This window comes from Hyperoodon ampullatus (genome assembly GCF_949752795.1).
Source record: "Hyperoodon ampullatus genome assembly, chromosome: 17".
NCBI lineage: Eukaryota > Metazoa > Chordata > Mammalia > Artiodactyla > Ziphiidae > Hyperoodon > Hyperoodon ampullatus.
In genome coordinates, this window is record NC_136930.1 from 27,158,401 (window position 1) to 27,179,246 (window position 20,846).

At 38.2% G+C, this 20,846-nt stretch overlaps 1 protein-coding gene across 1 annotated transcript in view; it reads left to right on the forward strand.

Annotated features, from left to right (window-relative positions):
• Positions 1-391: 391 nt before the first annotated feature.
• The window catches only part of LOC307065316 (solute carrier family 7 member 12-like), a gene marked incomplete at both ends in the record, with an annotated part of 32,184 nt that continues 11,729 nt past the window's right edge, over positions 392-20,846 (forward strand). Inside the window, 4 exons of the mRNA XM_079722142.1 lie at positions 392-1,058; positions 8,510-8,641; positions 11,630-11,991; positions 14,746-15,015. Coding sequence (XP_079578268.1) covers positions 392-1,058; positions 8,510-8,641; positions 11,630-11,991; positions 14,746-15,015 — 1,431 coding nt within the window. The remainder of the gene's footprint in view (positions 1,059-8,509; positions 8,642-11,629; positions 11,992-14,745; positions 15,016-20,846) is intronic.

A 20,846-nucleotide genomic window follows, 5' to 3' on the forward strand; every position in this document is an offset into this window, starting at 1 on the left:
CGTCCCCTGCATCAGCAGGCGGACTCTCAACCACTGCGCCACCAGGGAAGCCCACTTTGACCATTTTTAAGCGTACAAATCAGTGGCATTAGTCATAATCACAATGTTGTGTAGCCATCACCAGGCATATTTGAATTTTTAAATAATTAACATGAGAAACATTTTAACTCTGGCCTTAAAAGAGTTCATAAAATCTTAGAACAATTCACAAGTTAATCATTTTCAAAACCAAGTTAACGGCAGTCATAAAATGCTTATGTAAGGACAATGTTTAAATCAAGAAAGCACTTTGCAGAAGAATCATGGGGGGAAATGTATAAGAGTTAGTGATCCCCATGAAATTTTAAAATTATTTTTCAGGATTAAAAAAGAACAGGAAAAAGGCAAAAGCATGCAACTCCTGAGGGCAATAGGATTCTTCCGTGGAAACATTTTAATATTTAGTGCCACAATAGGGGCAGGAATCTTTGTGTCTCCTAAAGGGGTATTAAAATATTCCTCCCTGAATGTAGCTGTCTCCCTGAGTATTTGGGCTGCTTGTGCTGTGCTGACTTTGATCTCCGCTCTCAGTCACGCAGAGCTGGGCACAACATTCCCTAGAAGCGGAGCACAGTATTATTTCCTCAAAAGATCTCTTGGATCCTCTGTTGCTTTCCTCAGTCTTTGGATCAAACTTTTTACTCATCCCTTAAGACTAGCTACTGAAACTTTGTTATTATCTACCTATACAATTCAGCCTTTCTATGCCGGGTGCCCAGCTCCAGAGCTACCAAAGAAGTGTCTAGCTTTGGCTATTCTGTGGTCTTTGGGACTTCTAAATACTCGACGGGTACAAACAGTGGCTTTGTTTCAAACTATCAGTACTGTGGCAAAGATGACTGTCCTCTGCTTTATTTCCCTCACTGGGATTGTGCTGTTAGGGATTGGGAAAAAAGAGAACATAGCCAGGTTTGAGAACGCTTTCGATGCTGAACTTCCTAAAGTTTCACAGATTGCAGAAGCCTTCCTACAAGGATTGTTTGCATATTCTGGCACGTCAATCCTGAACAGCATAGCAGGTAAATCGTTTTCTGAAATATTTTTGTCGCAAGCATAAAGTTTTGTCTACAAGTCTGTGGAGAAAGATATATCTGATTTGTTTATTTGTGGGGAATTGAATTAAATCTGTTCTGCATGCTCTACATGTATGTAGTTTAATCATCATTAAGACTTGGTAGATACTTATCTATATAATATACGCAGAATTTAGTGTTTTTCAGGTCATTCCCTTATCACAAACTTGGGAATTTTATAAAGTTTTCAAGAGAAAATTAAGACCACTCTCAGATTTTACCGTACTTTATTCTAACAATTTTTCAAAACATTTTGAGTTAAATATCAATTTTATAAGAAATATATTAACATAATCCATTTGTAAAAGAATAAAACTATCACAGATTTTATATATCCCCTACCACATTGGTAAAATGTCACATCCTAATTTTGATTCCACAATATGTCTTAGAGAAATTTCCATATTAGTTCTTAGTCATCTAACACATTCTTTTAACTGCTGCATAATATTCCTTAGAATGGCTTTACCGCACTTTCACATTAGTGGTATTTAAAATGCTTCCCATTTTTTACAGTTTCAAGGACTGGTGTAATATCCATGCTTCCCTGCTTATATGCACTGTTGTTTCTGCAGGGCAATGCTACCCCCTCTGACGTCATGGTACCAAATGAATTTGGTAATAGTTGCATAGCTCTCTAGAATAAACAAAAGAAATAAATAGAAAACAATTCACTATATTTCTTTTTCATTTTAAAATTATAGGAATATTAAAATTTAAGGAATATATTAAATATTGAAGTTATATAAGACTTCCAAACAAAATTTTTGCAAAAATTTTAATAAGAAACTGGAGCTTGTTCCTCTAAATATAACATTGCTATAGATTTTATGTTTGAAATGTCCTTAATACTTTATCAAAACTTTTAGTGATGATTTCTTCAAATTCTAAATTCTTGAATTATTGAATTTTTTTTATGTTCCCTGGTCAATGAGACACTTTGCTCACTCATGTAGATTACTAAAAACTTAACAGTTGATATGATTTTTAAGTACTTTAGCATTTTCCTTTTTTAATTGACAAATTAAAATTTCACAGAGAAATTTAGAGAAGAGAAGAGAAGTGTAACTTCAGATCAATATGGTTGTATTTGAAATATCTAGTGAAATTTTCTGGATCCGCAGACTATTAGAGCAGAAGGTCGAATGCGATGAGTACAGTAACATGGTCAGAACTTGTGGCTAATTGAATGGGGCTGGCTATCAGAACCAGCACTTCATTAACTTACCAGATTTAGAGATCTGGCTTCTTCCATCTCAAAATAAGGTGATTCTCGCTAGAAAGAACTATCTCCCTCAAGTTTGGTTCTCCGAGTTCCTGAGCTGCCATATTCCTAACTAATCGTAAACAGAATAGATAGCTTGAAATTTCTTGCAATAAAATTAACAAATTTTTAAATATCAAGGCTTTTCAAATAAGACTTTAATTTACCTAGCACAAATTAATTATGCCAGCAGTCACCTTGCTGCTAGTTTGGCCATTAAAAGGCACATGAGTCATAAGTGAAAATATTGGATATATATGGAGGCAGAGTTTCACAGGTCACTGCTTTTGGAACTACATCCTCCAAGGTTCACCTAGTCAGTGGGCAGTGGTGGGTTCTGCAAAAATAAATACCCAGATGTTGGTGCACCCCTTGGTTAAAGTAAAGCATCGCACTAGAGCAAGCCCAGGTGTTCTTAATAGTGATCATTACCTAAAGACACAGCGCAATGCAGCCTTAGACCCAATTCTGTTTGAAGCACTCATCTCATTCTCCCCCTACTCCTTGGTTTGATTTGTTATCAAACAAGTTAAACCTTGAACTAAGGACAAGAATCCCATATCTGGAACTGATAGAGAAGTGTAACTTCAGATCAATATGGTTGTATTTGAAATGTCTAGTGAAATTTTCTGGATCTGAAGACTATTAGAGCAGAAGGTCGAATGCGATGAGTACAGTAACATGGCCAGAACTTGTGGCTAATTGAATGGGGCTGGCTATCAGAACCAGCACTTCATTAACTTACCAGATTTAGAGATCTGGCTTCTTCCGTCTCAAAATAAGGCGATTCTCGCTAGAAAGAACTATCTCCCTTAAGTTTGGTTCTCCGAGTTCCTGAGCTGTCATATTCCTAACTAATCATAAACAGAATAGACAGCTTGTGTCTAGATTCTTACACCAGGGCCTCCCAAAGGGATAACACTGCATCCCAAGCACTACTGTACATCCTTTATATTTACCTCTGAAATAAGGAATTATATTAGGTCTCAAAGCCATCAGTGCATCCATCTAAGTAGCAGGTCTGACAATATGCAAAGGAGTCTCTAGTGACATAGAGAACTGTTGGGACTTGAGTTCTATCCACTCAGTTACAAAAGGACAAAAGGCCACTGCTTCCATAACATGACTTTTGCAAGGAACAATCAGACAAGATACCATGGTATTCTGTTTAGAAAATCAGCATCACACAAAGCACATTAATATTGTGAGCAGTTTAAAGAGAGCCTCAGATTTAATAATCTGCCTAGAATTCCTGTTGTTAGTGAAGGGAATTTAGGAGGAGAAATAGGGATATACAGTATTGGCTGACCCTTAAAGGAAGTTGCATTAATAACGGCCCCACCCACTTGGATTTGCAACCACTCCTCTGCCAAAGCCTCAGGGCTTTCAAGCAGACTTGAAAACGGTAGTTCCCCAGGTCTGTGCACAAGTGGCGCAGAACAAGTGGTGACTTCTGGTCTCATCAATACCCTGATTGGCTTCCTATTAGAGGAACTTTTCAGAGACAGAATATACATGAATACTTGGAAACCCTCCTGACACTTAGCATGTTGCAATATAGTCCCCCCTTATCCACAGGGGATACATTCCAAGACACCCAATGGATGCCTGAAACCATGGATAGGACTGAACCCTATATATACGATTTTTTTCCTATATTAAGGGATCAGGAAGGTAGCATATACAGCGTGGATCCTAGAAGAAGGGATGATTCTCGTCCTGGGCAGGACAAGCAGGATGGCATGAGATTTCATCACAATACTCAGAACAGCATGCAATTTAAACTTTATGAATTGTTTACTTCTAGAATGTTCTATTTAACATTTTCAGACCACAGTTAATGGCAGGTAAATGAAACCATGGAAAGTGAAACTGCAGATGTGGGGGGGAGGGGTACTTTATCTCAGTTTCAGGGAGAAAAAAAGGACTTCTTCAGGACTGGTGAGCCTGAAGCACGCATTCTCTTAAGTTGCTGCAAGATGGAAATCTATGACAGACTTCATTCACCCTCAAGAAATCCAGCTTAGTCCTCCAGAAACTAAAGTTGTGCACACATGAGCGTGAAGAAAAGGCTCATTAGACAAAACTTTCCCCTCCCTTTATGGGAGACCAAGCAGGAGAGTCTAAGCAGATAGAGCCCCCACCATAAGCTGCTCCTCTCCTATGGTTGGAGATCAGAGGCCCTGGTCTTAGTTTACACTGAAGACAGGAATACCACAGGAAACACAAGCCACTGTTTTCCTAGACACACTTAAAATTTGGTAATACTCCCAGGTCCTAAGGATTTGACCAAAGTTGGGATCTGTTAGAGAGGATAAGGAAATTTCCACATTAAAAACAGCCAGGCTGGGCTTCCCTGGTGGCGCAGTGGTTGAGAGTTCGCCTGCCGATGCAGGGGACACGGGTTCGTGCCCCGGTCCAGGAAGAACCAACATGCCGCGGAGCGGCTAGGCCTGTGAGCCATGGCCACTGAGCCTGCGCGTCCGGAGCCTGTGCTCTGCAGCGGGAGAGGCCACAACAGTGAGAGGCCCACGTACCGCAAAAAAAAAAAAAAAAAGAAAAAGAAAAAAATGGCCAGGCTGAGCCAAGAGACAATATTCTCAAAGGACTCTTTACAAAGGATGTTGTTTTTTGAACAGTGGTGGGAAAAGAGTAGGATAAGGAAGAAAGCGTTAAGCTGGCACAGGTTAAATTTTTCTTATCTTTTACTCTTCTCTTCTTAAAGAAAAAAAAAATCCATGTTAGATGTTAATGTGAGTTTTATAACTTTCCAAAGTTGGAGTTAAAATTATTAGTCAATTTTCTTATGGTATAAATTAAAAATCATAACTTTTCATAAACCATTAATTTTAACTTATAAATAATGATATACATATATAAAACTAAAAATTTTACATAAAATTCACTTTTTCTTGTTTTTAATAAGCGGTTGATTACTAAATTGAACATATTAAATGTCACTAAAGAATATAACCTCATTCACAATTTATAAACTGTTTTAATTGCATGTTAAAATGTATTTAATTTTTAAACACTTTAAATGTCTGACTTGCAAAGCCTTTCTAATCACTTATGTCCTGTAACACTAAAATATTATCTTAAATATGATGAATTTTAAGTTTTCTTGTATACTTAAATACTGTTTATAAACAATGTCTCCTATACTTGCAACTTAAAATCGCACATCTAAAAATTCATTTACATTTAAAATTTAAGTAACAAGGTTGTTCTTTCAGGTTATCTAACATGCCAGATTCTCATAAAAATTAAGACACTGGCACAAATTGTGTAATTTAGCAGAAAATAAATGGTATCAAAGGTTTTCATTTACCTGATCATTGTTGTATTTAAATTGAAACATTGTGGCTTCTCTTGTTGCGGTTTCCTAGAAGCAGAGCCTGAGATGGGGATCCTTGTGCAAGCACTTTATTGAGGGCCTACTTCCAAGAGACAGCTGTGAGGAGTGAAGGAAACAGGACAGGGTGGGGAGGTGGAGCTGAACAAACATGTGGTTTCAGCTGAAGTCTAGACTCTGCCAGATCCTGCAGAGCCACACTGTCCAACCTGGTAACCACCAGCCACATGTGGCTAGTAAGCATCTAAAATGTAGTTAGTCAAAGTGAGGTGCTCCATAGGTGTAAAATACACACCAGAAATCAAAATCTTGAATGAGCAAAACAATGTCCAATAGCTCATTAATACTTTTTTTTATAAATGTTACATACTGCAATGATAACATTTTGGATATCTGGGGATAAATATATATTAATAATTCCATTTCATTGGTTTTTCTTTTATGTAGCTACTAGAAAATTTAAAATTACATAAATGGCTCACAGTATATTTTTATTAGACAGTACTGCTAGAATAAGAATATTACGAAATGTTCCCAACTTGAGGCATTAGGGATGGGCTTTTGTACCTTTTACCAGTTCATAAATGACTGTGGGCCGCCTCTGAGGGGAGAATGTAAACTTCTAGATTTTTCTAAGCAAGACAGCTTCCTCCCCTCCCTACCAAATCACCCAAGGACTAAGGGCAATTCTCAGGAGAAGGGTTCAACTATGGGGAATTAGCAGCCATTATTCACAGAAGCTGTAGGAGAGGAGAACCTGCCAGTCAAGTTGTAAAATCATTTACCCACACAGGGGATCAGGGTCACTATCTCAGGTGATTGAAGCTGCTGGGTGGACCATCCCAGCTTACACAGTTACTTACACTTCCCAGATTCAAGATAAGACATGTGATCTGAGCACTTGATGCTTCAAGTCACATATGCACAGGCTGGTTCTGTCACACCGTTGCTATAGTAATAGGGGACCCCAAGACCTCACAATTCAGCTGACACTGATTTTATATCAATATCGCCTGATTTCTTTCCAATTGGAAATTGGATGGACAGACTGTCTCGTTTCTACATGGCTTACGAGAAATTTCCTTCACTGCTTGGGTAGATTCAAACAATCTCTTGACTGCCTGATGGACTCTAAATTGTTTTCCTCTTATTATTTTATTCATAGCCCATAAGATCCTGAATTCCATTCACACCTTTCTTACTTATGATGACTCAGTAGTCATTTTAATACAGTAAATTTGCCTAGGTAGGAAAAGTTTGCTTGGGAGAGTAAGGATGAGAAAGGAACTTCCTCAGAGGTCAATTTGCTTGAGGGAAAGAGATGATGAGAGAACCGTTACTTCTGAAAAAAAGGAAGAAATTACATATCTCAGATGGGATGAAGAGACATGCTACATACCAAACAGTCTTTTTTTTAAACAATTGTACATTTTTTATTTGTACAAATCTGTGAGCTGGCAATCTTTGTTGCCAACTGCAAAACCTGTTTCCCAAAGTCCAAAAGCTAGTAAGGGTCACAGCCAGGTTAGAACCCCAGACCATTTAGGTCCAGGCCTGTGCTCTTAACCACTCCCCTGAACTTCCTTTTTAAGAAAAACAGTATGATGTTTAGGAATTTTGAGATAATATGTCAATTTTAGGAATTCACTGTTGATGCAATGTCTCCTCCCCTGAGGTAAGGCCCCTACAATTGACAGAAACTGACCAAAAGGCCCCTACAATTGACAGAAACTGACCCAAACATTGTTAGGTGCCTTGAGATCATCCCTGCTTTTGGTTTAAAGCAGGACCTCAAAGATTTTCCCAACTGAGGACGTCTATCTAAGAGGGTGGGAGTAAGTGTCAGAAAGAACTCGGCACCTTCTGTCCAAGAAATCCATCACCTCAAGGTCCAAGAGATCTAGTTACGTGAAGGCTGGAGGGTGCAGTGGTTACTGTCTGGTGTCAGACCAAACGTGGTTAAAGTCCTGCCCTCACCACGTATTTGCTGTGTGACCTTGGGCAAGTCTCTTAACCTCTCTGAGTCCCTGCAGTTTCCTCTGTATTTGAAATGTAGACAAAGCACAGTATGTCCTTGATGCTATCATGGATATTCAATATTACACTTTGGAAACCTCTGTGACAGAGCAAGACATAGATGCGCTCACGAAAGGCTGCCATGGCATGGGGAGGGGGAGTCTGCTTTCTTTTTGCACCAACTGATCCCTTTGCATAGACAGCTACCTACTGAGTTCTTCACATAGTTCCCTCCCTCACTTCCTTTAGGTCTTCCCTCGAATGTCATTTCTCGGCTAACTTATTTAATGCAAACTTCCTCCCCCCACTCTGCTCTCATCCCTGTTTCATTTCTTTCTCTTTTTTTATTGAGGTATAGTTGATTTACAACATTATATAAGTTTCATGTGTACAACATAGTGATTCACAGGTTTTAAATGTTATAGTCTATTTACAGTTATCATAAAATATTGGCTATATACTATGCACTGTACAATATACCCTTGTAGCTTATCATTTTATACATAGTAGCTTGTATTAAATAGTCTTTTACATCACTGTAAATCCATAATCATGAAATATTTGGAATAATTGGATTTTTAGTATAAGATGGTGAGAAATCCAAGCTTTCAGGCAAAACTTGCAAAGGAGTAGAATCAGTCAAGCAGATGAGGAAATAACAGACACATGAATAATACTTTCTCATCCTTTTCATTACAAAGAAGTCTTCAAAAGTCTCATAATAATATGACCTTTTCTGATGAGTTTATTTGTGTTTTTTAGGAGAGATAAAAAATCCTGGTGAAAATATTCCCAAATCTCTGATTACTGTCCTTCCCATGGTGGCTGTGATTTACTTACTGGCTAATGTTTCCTACCTGGCAGTTTTGACTCCCAGGGAAATCATCTCTGCAGGTATGAATGTGTCTAGACAAAGAGGAAATAGTCACTACTACCTCCTCTGAATAAACAGGGACTCCTATATACTGCTATTTTTTTGATACACCCATAAGGGTGTAAATGTGATGTGGTTCTGCTTTGGTTTTCACAAGAAAGGAAAAATAATCATCTAAAAAACCTATAAAAAAAATAAACACATGCTAAAGACTAAGGTCAAAGGGCAGAAGAATGTGAAGAAGCAAGAACTGAAAAGAGAATGAGGAGGAGGAAGAGAGAGATGGAGGAGAAAGAGGAAAGAGATGAGGAGAAACAGGAGCAAGCAAGGCAAGAAGGCAAAGAAGAAACACTTTGTTAGAAGATGTTCCACCCTTTAAGGTGCACCCAGATACCTCAAAATAGTTGTTTGGAACAAGCAGTACCATCTTCATTATCTTCATTTTTCATATGAGGAAACTGTAGTGAGGGAAGTTAAATAATGAACAGCATTGATAAGATTCAAAAATAGGTCTCAGTCATGCTCTTCTAATGATAAAAGATTTTCTTGTCCAGGTTATTTCTAGTAATGGATTGTAAATGTGGACAGCAATTTGCGAGGTCTGACCTTCAAAAATATATTCTTCCCGGGCTTCCCTGGTGGCACAGTGGTTGAGAGTCCGCCTGCCGATGCAGGGGGCACGGGTTTGTGCCCCGGTCCGGGAAGATCCCGCGTGCCGCGGAGTGGCTGGGCCCGTGAGCCATGGCTGCTGAGACTGCGTGTCCGGAGCCTGTGCTCTGCAACGGGAGAGGCCACAACAGTGAGAGGCCCATCTACCGCAAAAAGAAAAAAAAAAAAAAAAAAAAAAATATATATATATATATATATATATATATATTCTTCCCAATTCCATTAAGCATGGTGCTCAAAGTTACACAGCTAGTAATTGAAAAAGACAGACTCAAATCCAGGTTGTTTGACTCCAAGACCTGTGTTCTCAACCACCATACTAAAATGCCTCAACACAAGCAAACCAAATCAAAGCATAACCACCACTAATAGGGCCTATCAGCAAAGCAAGCAATAGGATGAATATTTATTAATATATATCAGATGATGAATTTTATTAATACATATAACATACACATGACTAAATGGAGATACAACAAAAAGTTAATAGTAAATGGTGCCACCTGAATGATAATATTGCAAGATATCTTTTATTTCCTTTTTTATACCATTCATATTTTCCACAATTAGCATGTTGTACTTATGATCAGAAAAAAAACACTTTAATACCAAATAATTATATTTCCACAGAATCAAGTGATGAGTTTTTATGACACCTTTTTTTATTGTGGTAAAATATATATAACATAAAATTTGCCATATAACCATTTTTAAACATACAATTCAGTGTCTTATGACACCTTTTTAAAAAAAGGTGTCTTTTTAAAAAGTGTTACATTATGTTCACTTTACTTTAAAAAGACAGAATAGTATTTGAAATATATTAGAAAAATTCTACAAAATTTTATTTTTTAAAAAATAGTTACTCCTGAAAGACGAGAAGTTTGGTTATCTAGAAAATTCATTTATCGAGAACAACTAACTCTTCAAATATTCTGGATAGAGGCCAAATAATACATCAACAAAAACATAGACTCCAAAAATATTGTATATACAGATAGGCACAGGGGTCTATGAATACGTATATGGTGTGTGGCTTTGGAGGGGCTGACTGTGTCACTCCAGTAACTAGAATTTCCCTGTAATGGATGTGTTTTCAAGGCCAGAGGTCACAAAGAGGATCAGTCTAGTGAGCCACACCACTGAAGTGGAGTTCTTTTCTATCATCTGCATTCAAAGCCTTTACAAAAATAAGAAGCTTTGAAGTTCATTTTTTTAAAAAACGATATTTTACATGGCCCCAAAAGTCAAAAGGTGTATTTATGCATCTTCTCTGAGACTAGTATAAAAATGTTATGTTGATTCTAAAAGAAAAAGAGTAATATAAATTTCTAAAAGTAAAAAGAAACACGATGCTTCCCACAGTTTGGTCACACAGGAATACAGTAACACACTAAAGGAGATTTTTTTAACTATGAAAATGAGGGGGAGAACTATAATTTGCCTTTCACCCTACATCCAAACCAGACAGCAAGTTCTGTAAAGACCCACGTCACTAACATCTCTCTCTTTGGGTGTTTCTTCCTCTTCTTGCCCCCACTCAGTGCCCAGGCCCTTATTTTTCTTACTTCACTTACAGCAATAACCTCCTAATGTATACGCTCACCTCTAACTTCCTCCTTCCAATCCAGCCTCCACTCAGTCTCTAGAGATGACTCTATAGAACACAAATCTAATCCTGTCATCTCCCTGCTTAAATATTCCATCATCTTGTTTTCTTGCATCTCCTCCCAGTCTCACTATCACAACTGCTGCAACTACCACCCCATCACTCCATCATCATCTTCCTTCAGACCAACTCTCAACTCCTAACCTGACCATGGCAGGTTCTCCAAGGTCTGACTCAAGCCTAACTTTCTATCCTCATCTCCTGCCTTCTCTTGCACACACACACACACACTCACCACACGTCAGACTTTCTAAACAATTTGCTGTGTTTCCAGAATAAATACTATCTCTCTGCCTCCCTCACAATGCCATCTCACCACCCCCCACCTGATTTAGATGCCTTCCTCATGCTTAATGTCCCACTTATAAGATTTATTCTAAGTTCAATACTCTTTGAGTCCTGAAAAGTGCCTCCTAAATCCGACACACAAGCTAGTCTTAGAAAGTTTGAAATGCAGTGGCAGATTACCCCTTCCAGTGCATTCCACTGACCAACACAGACCACAAGGCCAGACCGTATTCAAGAATAAGTAAAGAGACTCCCTTTCTTGGAAGGAGCTGCAACATCGTATTACAAAGGGTATGGTTGCAGAGAAAGTGAAGAATTATTGCCATAGTTTCAATCAAGCAAAGGGACTGACTTTTTTGAAATTTTTCTAAAATTTTCATAGATGCTGTTGCTGTCACCTGGACGGACAAAATAATCCCTTCCATGCAGTGGGTCATTTCTTTTGGAATTTCAACTTCAATATTTAGCAGCATGTGTTGTACAGTGCTTTCAGCATCAAGGATGATCTACACAGCAAGCCAAGAAGGACAACTGCCTTTGATCTTCTCGATGCTCAATAACCACTCGTGTCCAACCATGGCTGTCAGCCAGATAATCATCTTAACTTCAGTTGTTATTATAACCTCAGATTTGATCAATTTAATAAAATATTCAGGATTAGCAACATGGTTTTTAAGAGGGTTACATATGATAGGTTTACTTAAACTAAGGTACCAGGAACCCAATCTACCTAGACCTTACAAGGTAAATCAAAATTAAAATGTTAATATTAAGCTTCTATTCTCTGTCTAGGAATATAATTTCTTATTCTATATGGGATGCTTCTAACCAATCATGAGTCAAATTTACGAAACATCTGAACCAGACCTCCATTTCCCAGCTTACTGATGTGTAATTGACTGTAAGGCCTGCATTTGGTCTGATGTTTCTAGAGTAAAATATCAAAACTGATTCTCCTCAATGAAGACAGATGTTATCCTTTTTGTCATCTTTCAGGAGCTAGGCAATAACACTTCTGAGGGGAGGGCTTTTTGCCCAGCTCAAAAGCATCTCCTCAGTCCATGAACAAATGAGGGTGATGTGGCATACTCTTCTTGTGTATGGCCTTGATAGGGTCTTTATTTTATACAATAAGATGTTAATCTAAACCTCAGTTTAGGTGATTACAAAAATTTTGAACCTGAACTTACCTAGCAAGATAGAATCACTATCCTCTAGGTAATGTCAGCAGGGCTACTGTAGTTTCCTAGAGTATCTTTGTGCAAAATATAACAAAGCACCACTCTCTCTAGGCAGCCCCAGCCCCGTGCCCAGGCACAGAGCCTGGTGAGCTAGATATCAGCCCCCTTTTACTCCCTCAGATGGGTATGCTTGTATGAGTGTGAACTGCCTAAGTAACCATATGCAAAAGAAATAACATCAGACTCTCATTTGAAAAGACCATTCTGACAATAGTGTAGAAAGTGAATTAGAAGGAGGGGTGAACAGATTCAGGTCAAACAGCTGGCATAGATTTTCTTAGCTTTACCCCCATTTAACTCAGGAGAATCCTAGATCTCAGAGATTAAGTAAATTACTCTAGATAAAAGGATCAGGGCTGGGATTTAAACCACACATCCTGATTTCAGAGACCAAATTTTTGTTATATTTACTGAAAAGATAGTGATGAAATTTTTTATTCTATAAAGGATCCACTGAGGAAATTTTCTCTGATCTTAGCATCAGAAATACTTGGGCCTCTTCTAAACAACTGATTTGCTTATGCCTTTTGGTGGCCTGCTTTCAGAATCTATATGGGGCTTTGTGGCATGCATTTTGTGAGCCAAATTTAGTGTTTATCCATGTTTCTTTATTTCCCTCATTTCTTTTTTTAGTTTTCATTTATTTTGCCTTGGTATAAAATAAGCCATACCTTGCTATAATGTAAATCCTAAAACTTTCCAAACAGTCTTTGTTTTATTCTTTAATCATGTTGTAAATATAATCCGGGGGCCCATATAATTAAGATACTTCCTGGTTGTAGAGATTGTATAGACAATAAAATGATAGTCCCATATTTCATGCCAGCGACCATAAAGCCACTTGAGTGTGCTTGTTAAAAATCTGAATTCCAGTCTCACCCCTGGAGGTTCTAATTTATTAGGTCTTAGTTGGGCCTTAGGAATCTGTGTATTTATCGATTATCTTGGGGATTCTTATGCAGAGAGGTCGATTGACCATATTTTAAGAAACACTAGCTTAGACAGTTTTGACTTTCTTCCCCCCCAAAAAATGGCCATGTCCCAAGTTGAAAAAAGAAAACAATAATATCTTGAATTTCAGTCATCCATTTATTCAACAAATATGCAGTGACTATCTGCTATGTTTCAGGCACTCTGCTAGGCAGTTCATAGAAACAAAGATGAATTTTTCCATCAAGAATCTTCTTAGCCTCATAGAAGAGTAAGAAATGTATACAAATCACTGTTATAAAGTTAATTAAGAAATGCCATTTGTTGAACACATTTTACTGAAGTACACTGTATGCAATTCTGACAAAGATTTTAGGAGACCAGCATTAGATAAAAAACTCATTTTGCAAATGAGTCTAAGAGGACCCTATTTTTTTCGACACTCAGACTTTATATTTAAACTGTAATAACACACAACACACACATATTTCAGGAATATTTGATTAAAAACCTCTGAACATTAATGATCCATTAGTACCCGCCAACCCACCGTGTCCTTCCTTCAGTTGTGGTAGGGGTGCGGGGCCCTGAGGGTCTCACTGTGCCGTGTTTGGGGTCCCTGTGGAACAGGCACTTGGGGAACCACCTTCTGGTTCTCTGCAAATGGATCTGAAGATCAGATTACTTAGGTAGACCAAAGTTATACTGCTAGTCAGTGTCACAAGCTCCCTGGAGAAGAACCTTCTTTATCTGTCCTAAATACCTCTGTATCCTTAGCATAGCACATGCCACCAAGCAATTCAGTGAATATTTCTTGAAAGAATGAGCAATTAAAATAACAGAGATTGCATTTCTAACCAGACTTTTCTTATTCCAGTATTGCTGTTGTTTCTATTACTTGATGGTGCTTCCCTAAGAAAGACTGACACATGCTCCCTTAAAGAAGCATTATAAACAAATATTTCAGTTATGACATTACTGGATTTTCAAATTACCAAAACTAAGAATGCTTCAATGATTAATACTAGAATGACATAGTTAATTTTTGATGATGTTTAAATGTATTTTTTTCTATGCCTAAAAATGAATAACTAATTTTAGTAAATAAATGACAATATCTGATGAATTGAGTAGGCATTCATGAAAACTATAGAATGAATAAAATACAGTTCCACTTTTTTACAATCAATCAGTCTGCATTGATTTACTTTCTGTAATGTAATAGTTTGGAAACATTTGTTCCATGAGAAAGAATGTTCTTATGTTGTTTATAGAAACCTGAGGACAACGTCATCACTAATCTTAATCTTTTTTTTTTTACTTTCAGGTGCCTTTGCCATTTATATTTGGATGCATAGCTATATCTTTGTTTCTGATTTTGACGCCATTGATTCAGGCTCCTAAAATAGAGCATGTCTATGGGCTTATCTTTATGTTCAGTGGACTCCTGTGTTACTGGATTCATGTTCACCTTAATCAACATTCTGTCTGTTTTGTCAAAATCACTTGTTATTTACAATTACTGTTTAATGTTTCACCATCTGAAGACCATGATGAAGGTACTTCAACAGGAAAAAAAGACCTTAAAGAAATCTTTGTAAATAAGAAACTTTAAAATGTAAAATGTTTAATGAATGAATGAATACATTCTTAAAGGTAACCTTTGCTTTAAAATATATACACACAAACACAAAGCCTCTACCTCTTGCGCAACCCCCAGCTACACATATCAAAGCCACCCCCCTAGCTACATATTCAAGCTCCTTACAATTCAAATTATTCTCCTTGTAACTGAAGCCTTAGTTCCATAGTGCCCAACATGTTTCTCACCACTTTCTTCTTGGTCAAAAATTTTAAATGCGTGCACACACACACACACACACACACAAAGTTTAAAAGGCATAATATGCCCTAGTCACTTAATTATAGCCTACTTCCATGTGTAAAAAATATTATAATGTTGTAAACCAGAAACTAATATAATGTATGTCAATTATATATCAATAAAATAAACAAGTAAATTAAAAAAACAAAAAGTCATTGCCAGGAAGATAAATTCATAGGTGCTTAGTGTATAGCAGATACTTAATATTTGTTGAATGAATGAATATAGTTGCATCAGCAAAAATAAAGAAAATATTGTAAATCTGTAATTGATATTAATAAATACTATGCATTACTTTCTACTCACTGGTTTAAACTCTTCGCAGTGATACCAATTAAAAGAACATATTTTACTTTCAAATCTCTGTGTTTAGCCTATATAAAGTGTGATACGTTAAATCATGGCCCTCAAAAAATACGTCCAGGTCAATTAAGTTCATATCTAGTAAGAGAAGTTCATCAAAATGTTTCCCAAATTTTGTGGAACCCTAAAATCAATACAATAACTGGCATTAAAACGGAAATAAAGACACTAAAGTTTCTAAAATCCAGTAATAATAATAATGACTTTATTTTGTCCCTGTAAAAATAAAAATAAACAAGGCATTATTAAAAAAAAAAAAAAGAAGGGAGAGAATGTCATGACAACTTGTTTAAAGACTTTGAAATTGGGGTGGGGAACTTATTGGATGTCCTGTCTAGTATACCTTTCTTAGTTATTTGTGCTTTTTAATGTCTTTAAGCTATGTTACAACTCTAAGTTGCAGAATACTCACAATAATGCAAATGATTTTTGACAATAGAGATATAAGTGAATTTTGTCTAGTGGATGCAGTGATTACCATGGATACTGGCCACTTTTACTTCTACTTGTAAATTTATTTCGACATTCTTGACTGCCTATGTGTGCACATTGTTTGAATTCTCTTTTAAACTGGTTATAACATCTCACTGGTTCCCTCATTAAATAATGAGTTAAATATTTTTTAAAATATATATATATATATGTATAAGGTTATATATATTTTTTAAATATTTAACTCATTTTATAGATATAGATGATAGATATAGATATAGATATTGATATTGATATTGAGATAGATAGATATAGATCACCAGGTCCTAATCCCTGGAACCTCTGAATCTTACTTTATATGGAAAAGAGTTTTTACCAATGTGATCAAGGATCTTGAGATGAGGAGCATTTTACTGGATTATCTATGTAGGCCCTAAATGTAATCACAGATGTATTTATAAAAGAGAGATAGAGGGAGATTAGATACAGACAAAAGAGAAGGCAGGGGGAGACCTTCAAGATGGCGGGGGAGTAAGATGTGGAGATCACCTTCTTCCCCACAAATACATCAAAAATACATGTATATGTGGAACAACTCCTACAGAACACCTACTGAATGCTGGCAGAAGACCTCAGACCTCCCAAAAGGCAAGAAACTCCCCACGTACCTGGGTACGGCAAAAGCAAAAAAGAAAAAACAGAGACAAAAGAATAGGGAAAGGACCTGCACCTCTGGTAGGGAACTATGAAGGAGAAAAAGTTTCCACACACTGAGAAGCCCCTTCACTGGCGTAGACGGGGGTGGGAGGGGGTGGGCGAGGGAGGGAAGCTTCGGAGCCATGGAGGAGAGCGCAGCAACAGGGGTGCAGAGGGCAAAGCGGAGAGATTCCCACACAGAGGATGGGTGCCAACCAGCACTCACCAGCCCGAGAGGCTTGTCTGTTCACCAGCCGACAAGGCGGGGGCTGGGAGCTGAGGCTCGGGCTTCGGAGGTCGGATCCCAGGGAGAGACTGGGGTTGGCTGCGTGAACACAGCCTGAAGGGGGTTAGTGCGCCACAGCTAGCCGGGAGGGAGTCCGGGAAAAAGTCTGGAACTGCTGAAGAGGCAAGAGACCATTGTTTCAGGGTGCACGAGGAGAGGGGATTCCTTTCCCATGTGCCCACAGGAGGCAGAGCGCCACCTAAACGAGCTCTAGAGATGGGTGAGAGCTGCGGCTATCAGCTCGGAACCAGAGACGGGCGTGAAACGTTAATGCTGCTGCTGTAGCCACCAAGAATCCTTTGTACAAGCACAGGTCACTGTCCACACCACCCCGGCACCCACCCGGAGCCTGTGCAGCCCGCCACTGCCAGGGACCCATGATCTAGGGACAACTTCCCTGGGAGAACACACTGCTCCCTGCAGGCTGTTGCAACGTCATGTTGGCCTCTGCCACTGCAGGCTCCCCCCACATTCCAATTTTAACTATGTACCCCACCCTCCCCACAAACCTGAGTTAGCCAGAGCCCCTAATCAGCCGCTGCTTTAACCCCATCCTGTCTGGGTGGGGAACAGATGTCTGAGGGTGACCTACATGCAGAGGTGGGGCCAAAACCAAAGCTGAACCCCAGGAGCTGTGCAAAGAAGAGAAAGGGAAATCTCTCCCAGCAGCCTCAGGAGCAGGGGATTAAATCCCCACAGTCAACTTGGTGTACCCTGCATCTGTGGAACACCTGAATAGACAACGAATCATCCCAAAATTGAGGCAGTGGACTTTGGGAGCAACTGTAGACTTGGGGTTTGCTGTCTGCCAATGACTTGTTTCTGATTTTTATGTTATCTTAGTATAGTTTTTAGCACTTATTATCATTGGTGGATTTGTTTACTGGTTTTGTTGCTCTCTTCTTTTTTTAATTATTATTAGTTGTTTTTTTTTTTTTTTTTTTTTTTTTTTTGCGGTACGTGGGCCTCTCACTGTTGTGGCCTCTCCTGTTGCGGAGCACAGGCTCCGGATGTGCAGGCTCAGTGGCCATGGCTCACGGGCCCAGCCACTCCGCGGCATGTGGGATCCTCCCGGACCAGGGCACGAACCCGTTTCCCCTGCATTGGCAGGCGGACTCTCAACCACTGCGTCACCAGGGAAGCCCTTTATTTTTTTATTTTAATAATTTATTTTTTATTTTTTTCTTTTAATAATTTTTTAAACTTTCTTTTTCCTTCTTTTTTCCTCTGTTTTCTTCTGAGCTGTGTGGCTAACAGGGTTTTGGTGCTCCGGCTGGGTGTCAGGCCTGAGCCTCTGAGGTGGGAGAGCTGAGATCAGGACATTGGACCACCAGGGACCTCCCAGTCCCATGTAATATCAATTGGCGAGAGCTCTCCCAGAGATCTCTATCTCAACGCTAAGACCCAGCTCCACCCAACAGCCAGCAAGCTCCAGTGCAGGACGCCCCATGCTAAACAACTAGCAAGATAGGAACACAACACCACCCATTAGCAGAAGCTTTCTAAAATCATACTAAGTTCACAGACACCCCAAAACAGACCACCAGCCATGGTCCTGCCCACCAGAAAGACAAGATCCAGACCCAACCACCAGAACACAGGCACCAGTCTTGTGTTCCAACGGCCACTGAACCAACCTTACCCACGGGGGGCAGACACACAAAAAATGAGAACTACGAACCTGCAGCCTGCGAAAAGGAGACCCCAAACACAGTAGGTTAAACAAAATGAGAAGACAGAGAAACACACAGCAGATGAAGGAGCAAGGTAAAAACCCACCAGACCAAACAAATGAAGAGGAAATAGGCAGTCCACCTGCAAAACAATCCAGAGCAATGAGAGTGCAGATGATCCAAAATCTTGGAAATAGAATGGAGAAAATACAAGAAACATTTAACAAGGACCCAGACGAACTAAAGAGCAAACAATGATGAGCAATACAATAAATGAAATTAAAAATTCTCTAGATCGAATCAATAGCAGAATAACTGAGGCAGAGGAGTGGATAAGTGACCTGAAAGATTAAATAGTGGAAATAACTACCACAGAGCAGAAAAAAGAATGAAAAGAATTGAGGACATTCTCAGAGACATCTGGGACCACATTAAATGCACCAACATTTGAATTATAGGGGTCCCAGAAGAAGAAGAGAAAAAGAAAGGGACTGAGAAAATATTTGAAGAGATTAAAGTTGAAAACTTCCCTAATACGGGAAAGGAAATAGTTAATCAAGTCCAGGAAGCACAGAGAGTCCCAGAGAGGATAAATCCAAGGAGAAACAGGCCAAGACATATATTAATCAAACTATCAAAAATTAAATACAAAGAAAAAATATTAAAGCAACAAGGGAAAAACAACAAATAACACACAAGGGAATCCCCATAAGGTTAACAGCTGATCTTTCAGCAGAAACACTGAATGATGGAATGTTATATATATGTCTAGATATGTTAGGTCCATTTGGTCGAAAGTATAGTTCAAGTCCAACATTTCCCTAATGATTTTCTGTCTGGATGATCTATCTATTGTTGAAAGTGGGATATCAAAGTGCCCCACTATTATTCTTGTTATCTTTTTCTCCCTTCAAATCTGCTAGTATTTGCTTAATACAGTCAGATGCTCTGATGTTGGGTGTACATATTTATAATTGTTATAAACTCTTGATAAACTGACACCTTCTTCGTTATATACTGACCTTTTTTGTCCCTTGTTACAGTTTTAAGTTAAAGTCTATTTTGTATGATATAAGTATAGCTACTCCTACTTACTTTTGGTTCCCATTTATATGGAATATCTTATTCTATCTCTTTACTTTCAGTCTTTGTGTGTTCTTAAAGCCATGGTGAGTCTCTTTTAGGCAGAAAGCAGTTGGGTCTTGACTTTTTTTATCCATTCAGCCCCTCTATGCCTTTTGATTGGAGGAGTTAATCCATCTACATTTAAAGTAATTATGACAGGTAAGGATTATCTGGCTGTTTTGTAGTTCCCTTGTTCCTTTCTTTCTCTTATGCCGTCTTTGTTACGATTTTCCATAATGGTATACTTTGATTCCCTTCTCTTTATCTTTTGTGTATCAACTGTAGGTTTTTGCTTTGTGGTTAGCATGCAGCTTACATAAAACATCTTATAGATATAAAAGTCTAATCTGATAACAACTTTTTTTCTGAGTAATGATATTATGCCTTAACTTTGTTTTCTGTTATCTACATTTACACACACACAAAGTACTTTCTTTTTTCCCTTTTTTATTGAGATATAGTTGACTTACAATATGTATGTCAGAAGTGTACAACATAGTGATTCACAATTTTTAAAAGTTATACTCCATTTGTAGTTATTATAATATATTGGCTATATCCCTGTGCTGTACCATATATCCTTGTAGCTTATTTATTTGGTAGATAGTAGTTTCTATCTCTTAATCCCCCACCCCATCTTGTCCCTTCCACTTTCTCTGTCCCCACTGGTAACTACTAGTTTGTTTTCTATAATTTTGAGTCATTTCTATTATATTTGATTCATTTTATTTTTTAGATTCCACATGTAAGCAATATCATACAGTATTTGTCTTTCTCTCTCTGACTTATTTCCCTAAGCATAATACCCTCCAAGTCCAGCCATGTTGTTGCAAATGGCAAATTTTCATTCTTTTCTATGGCTGAGTAGTATTCCATTGTATATATATACCACTTGTTCTTTATCCATTCATCTGGTGATGGATACATAAGATGCTTCCATATCTTGGCTATTGTAAATAATGTTGCTA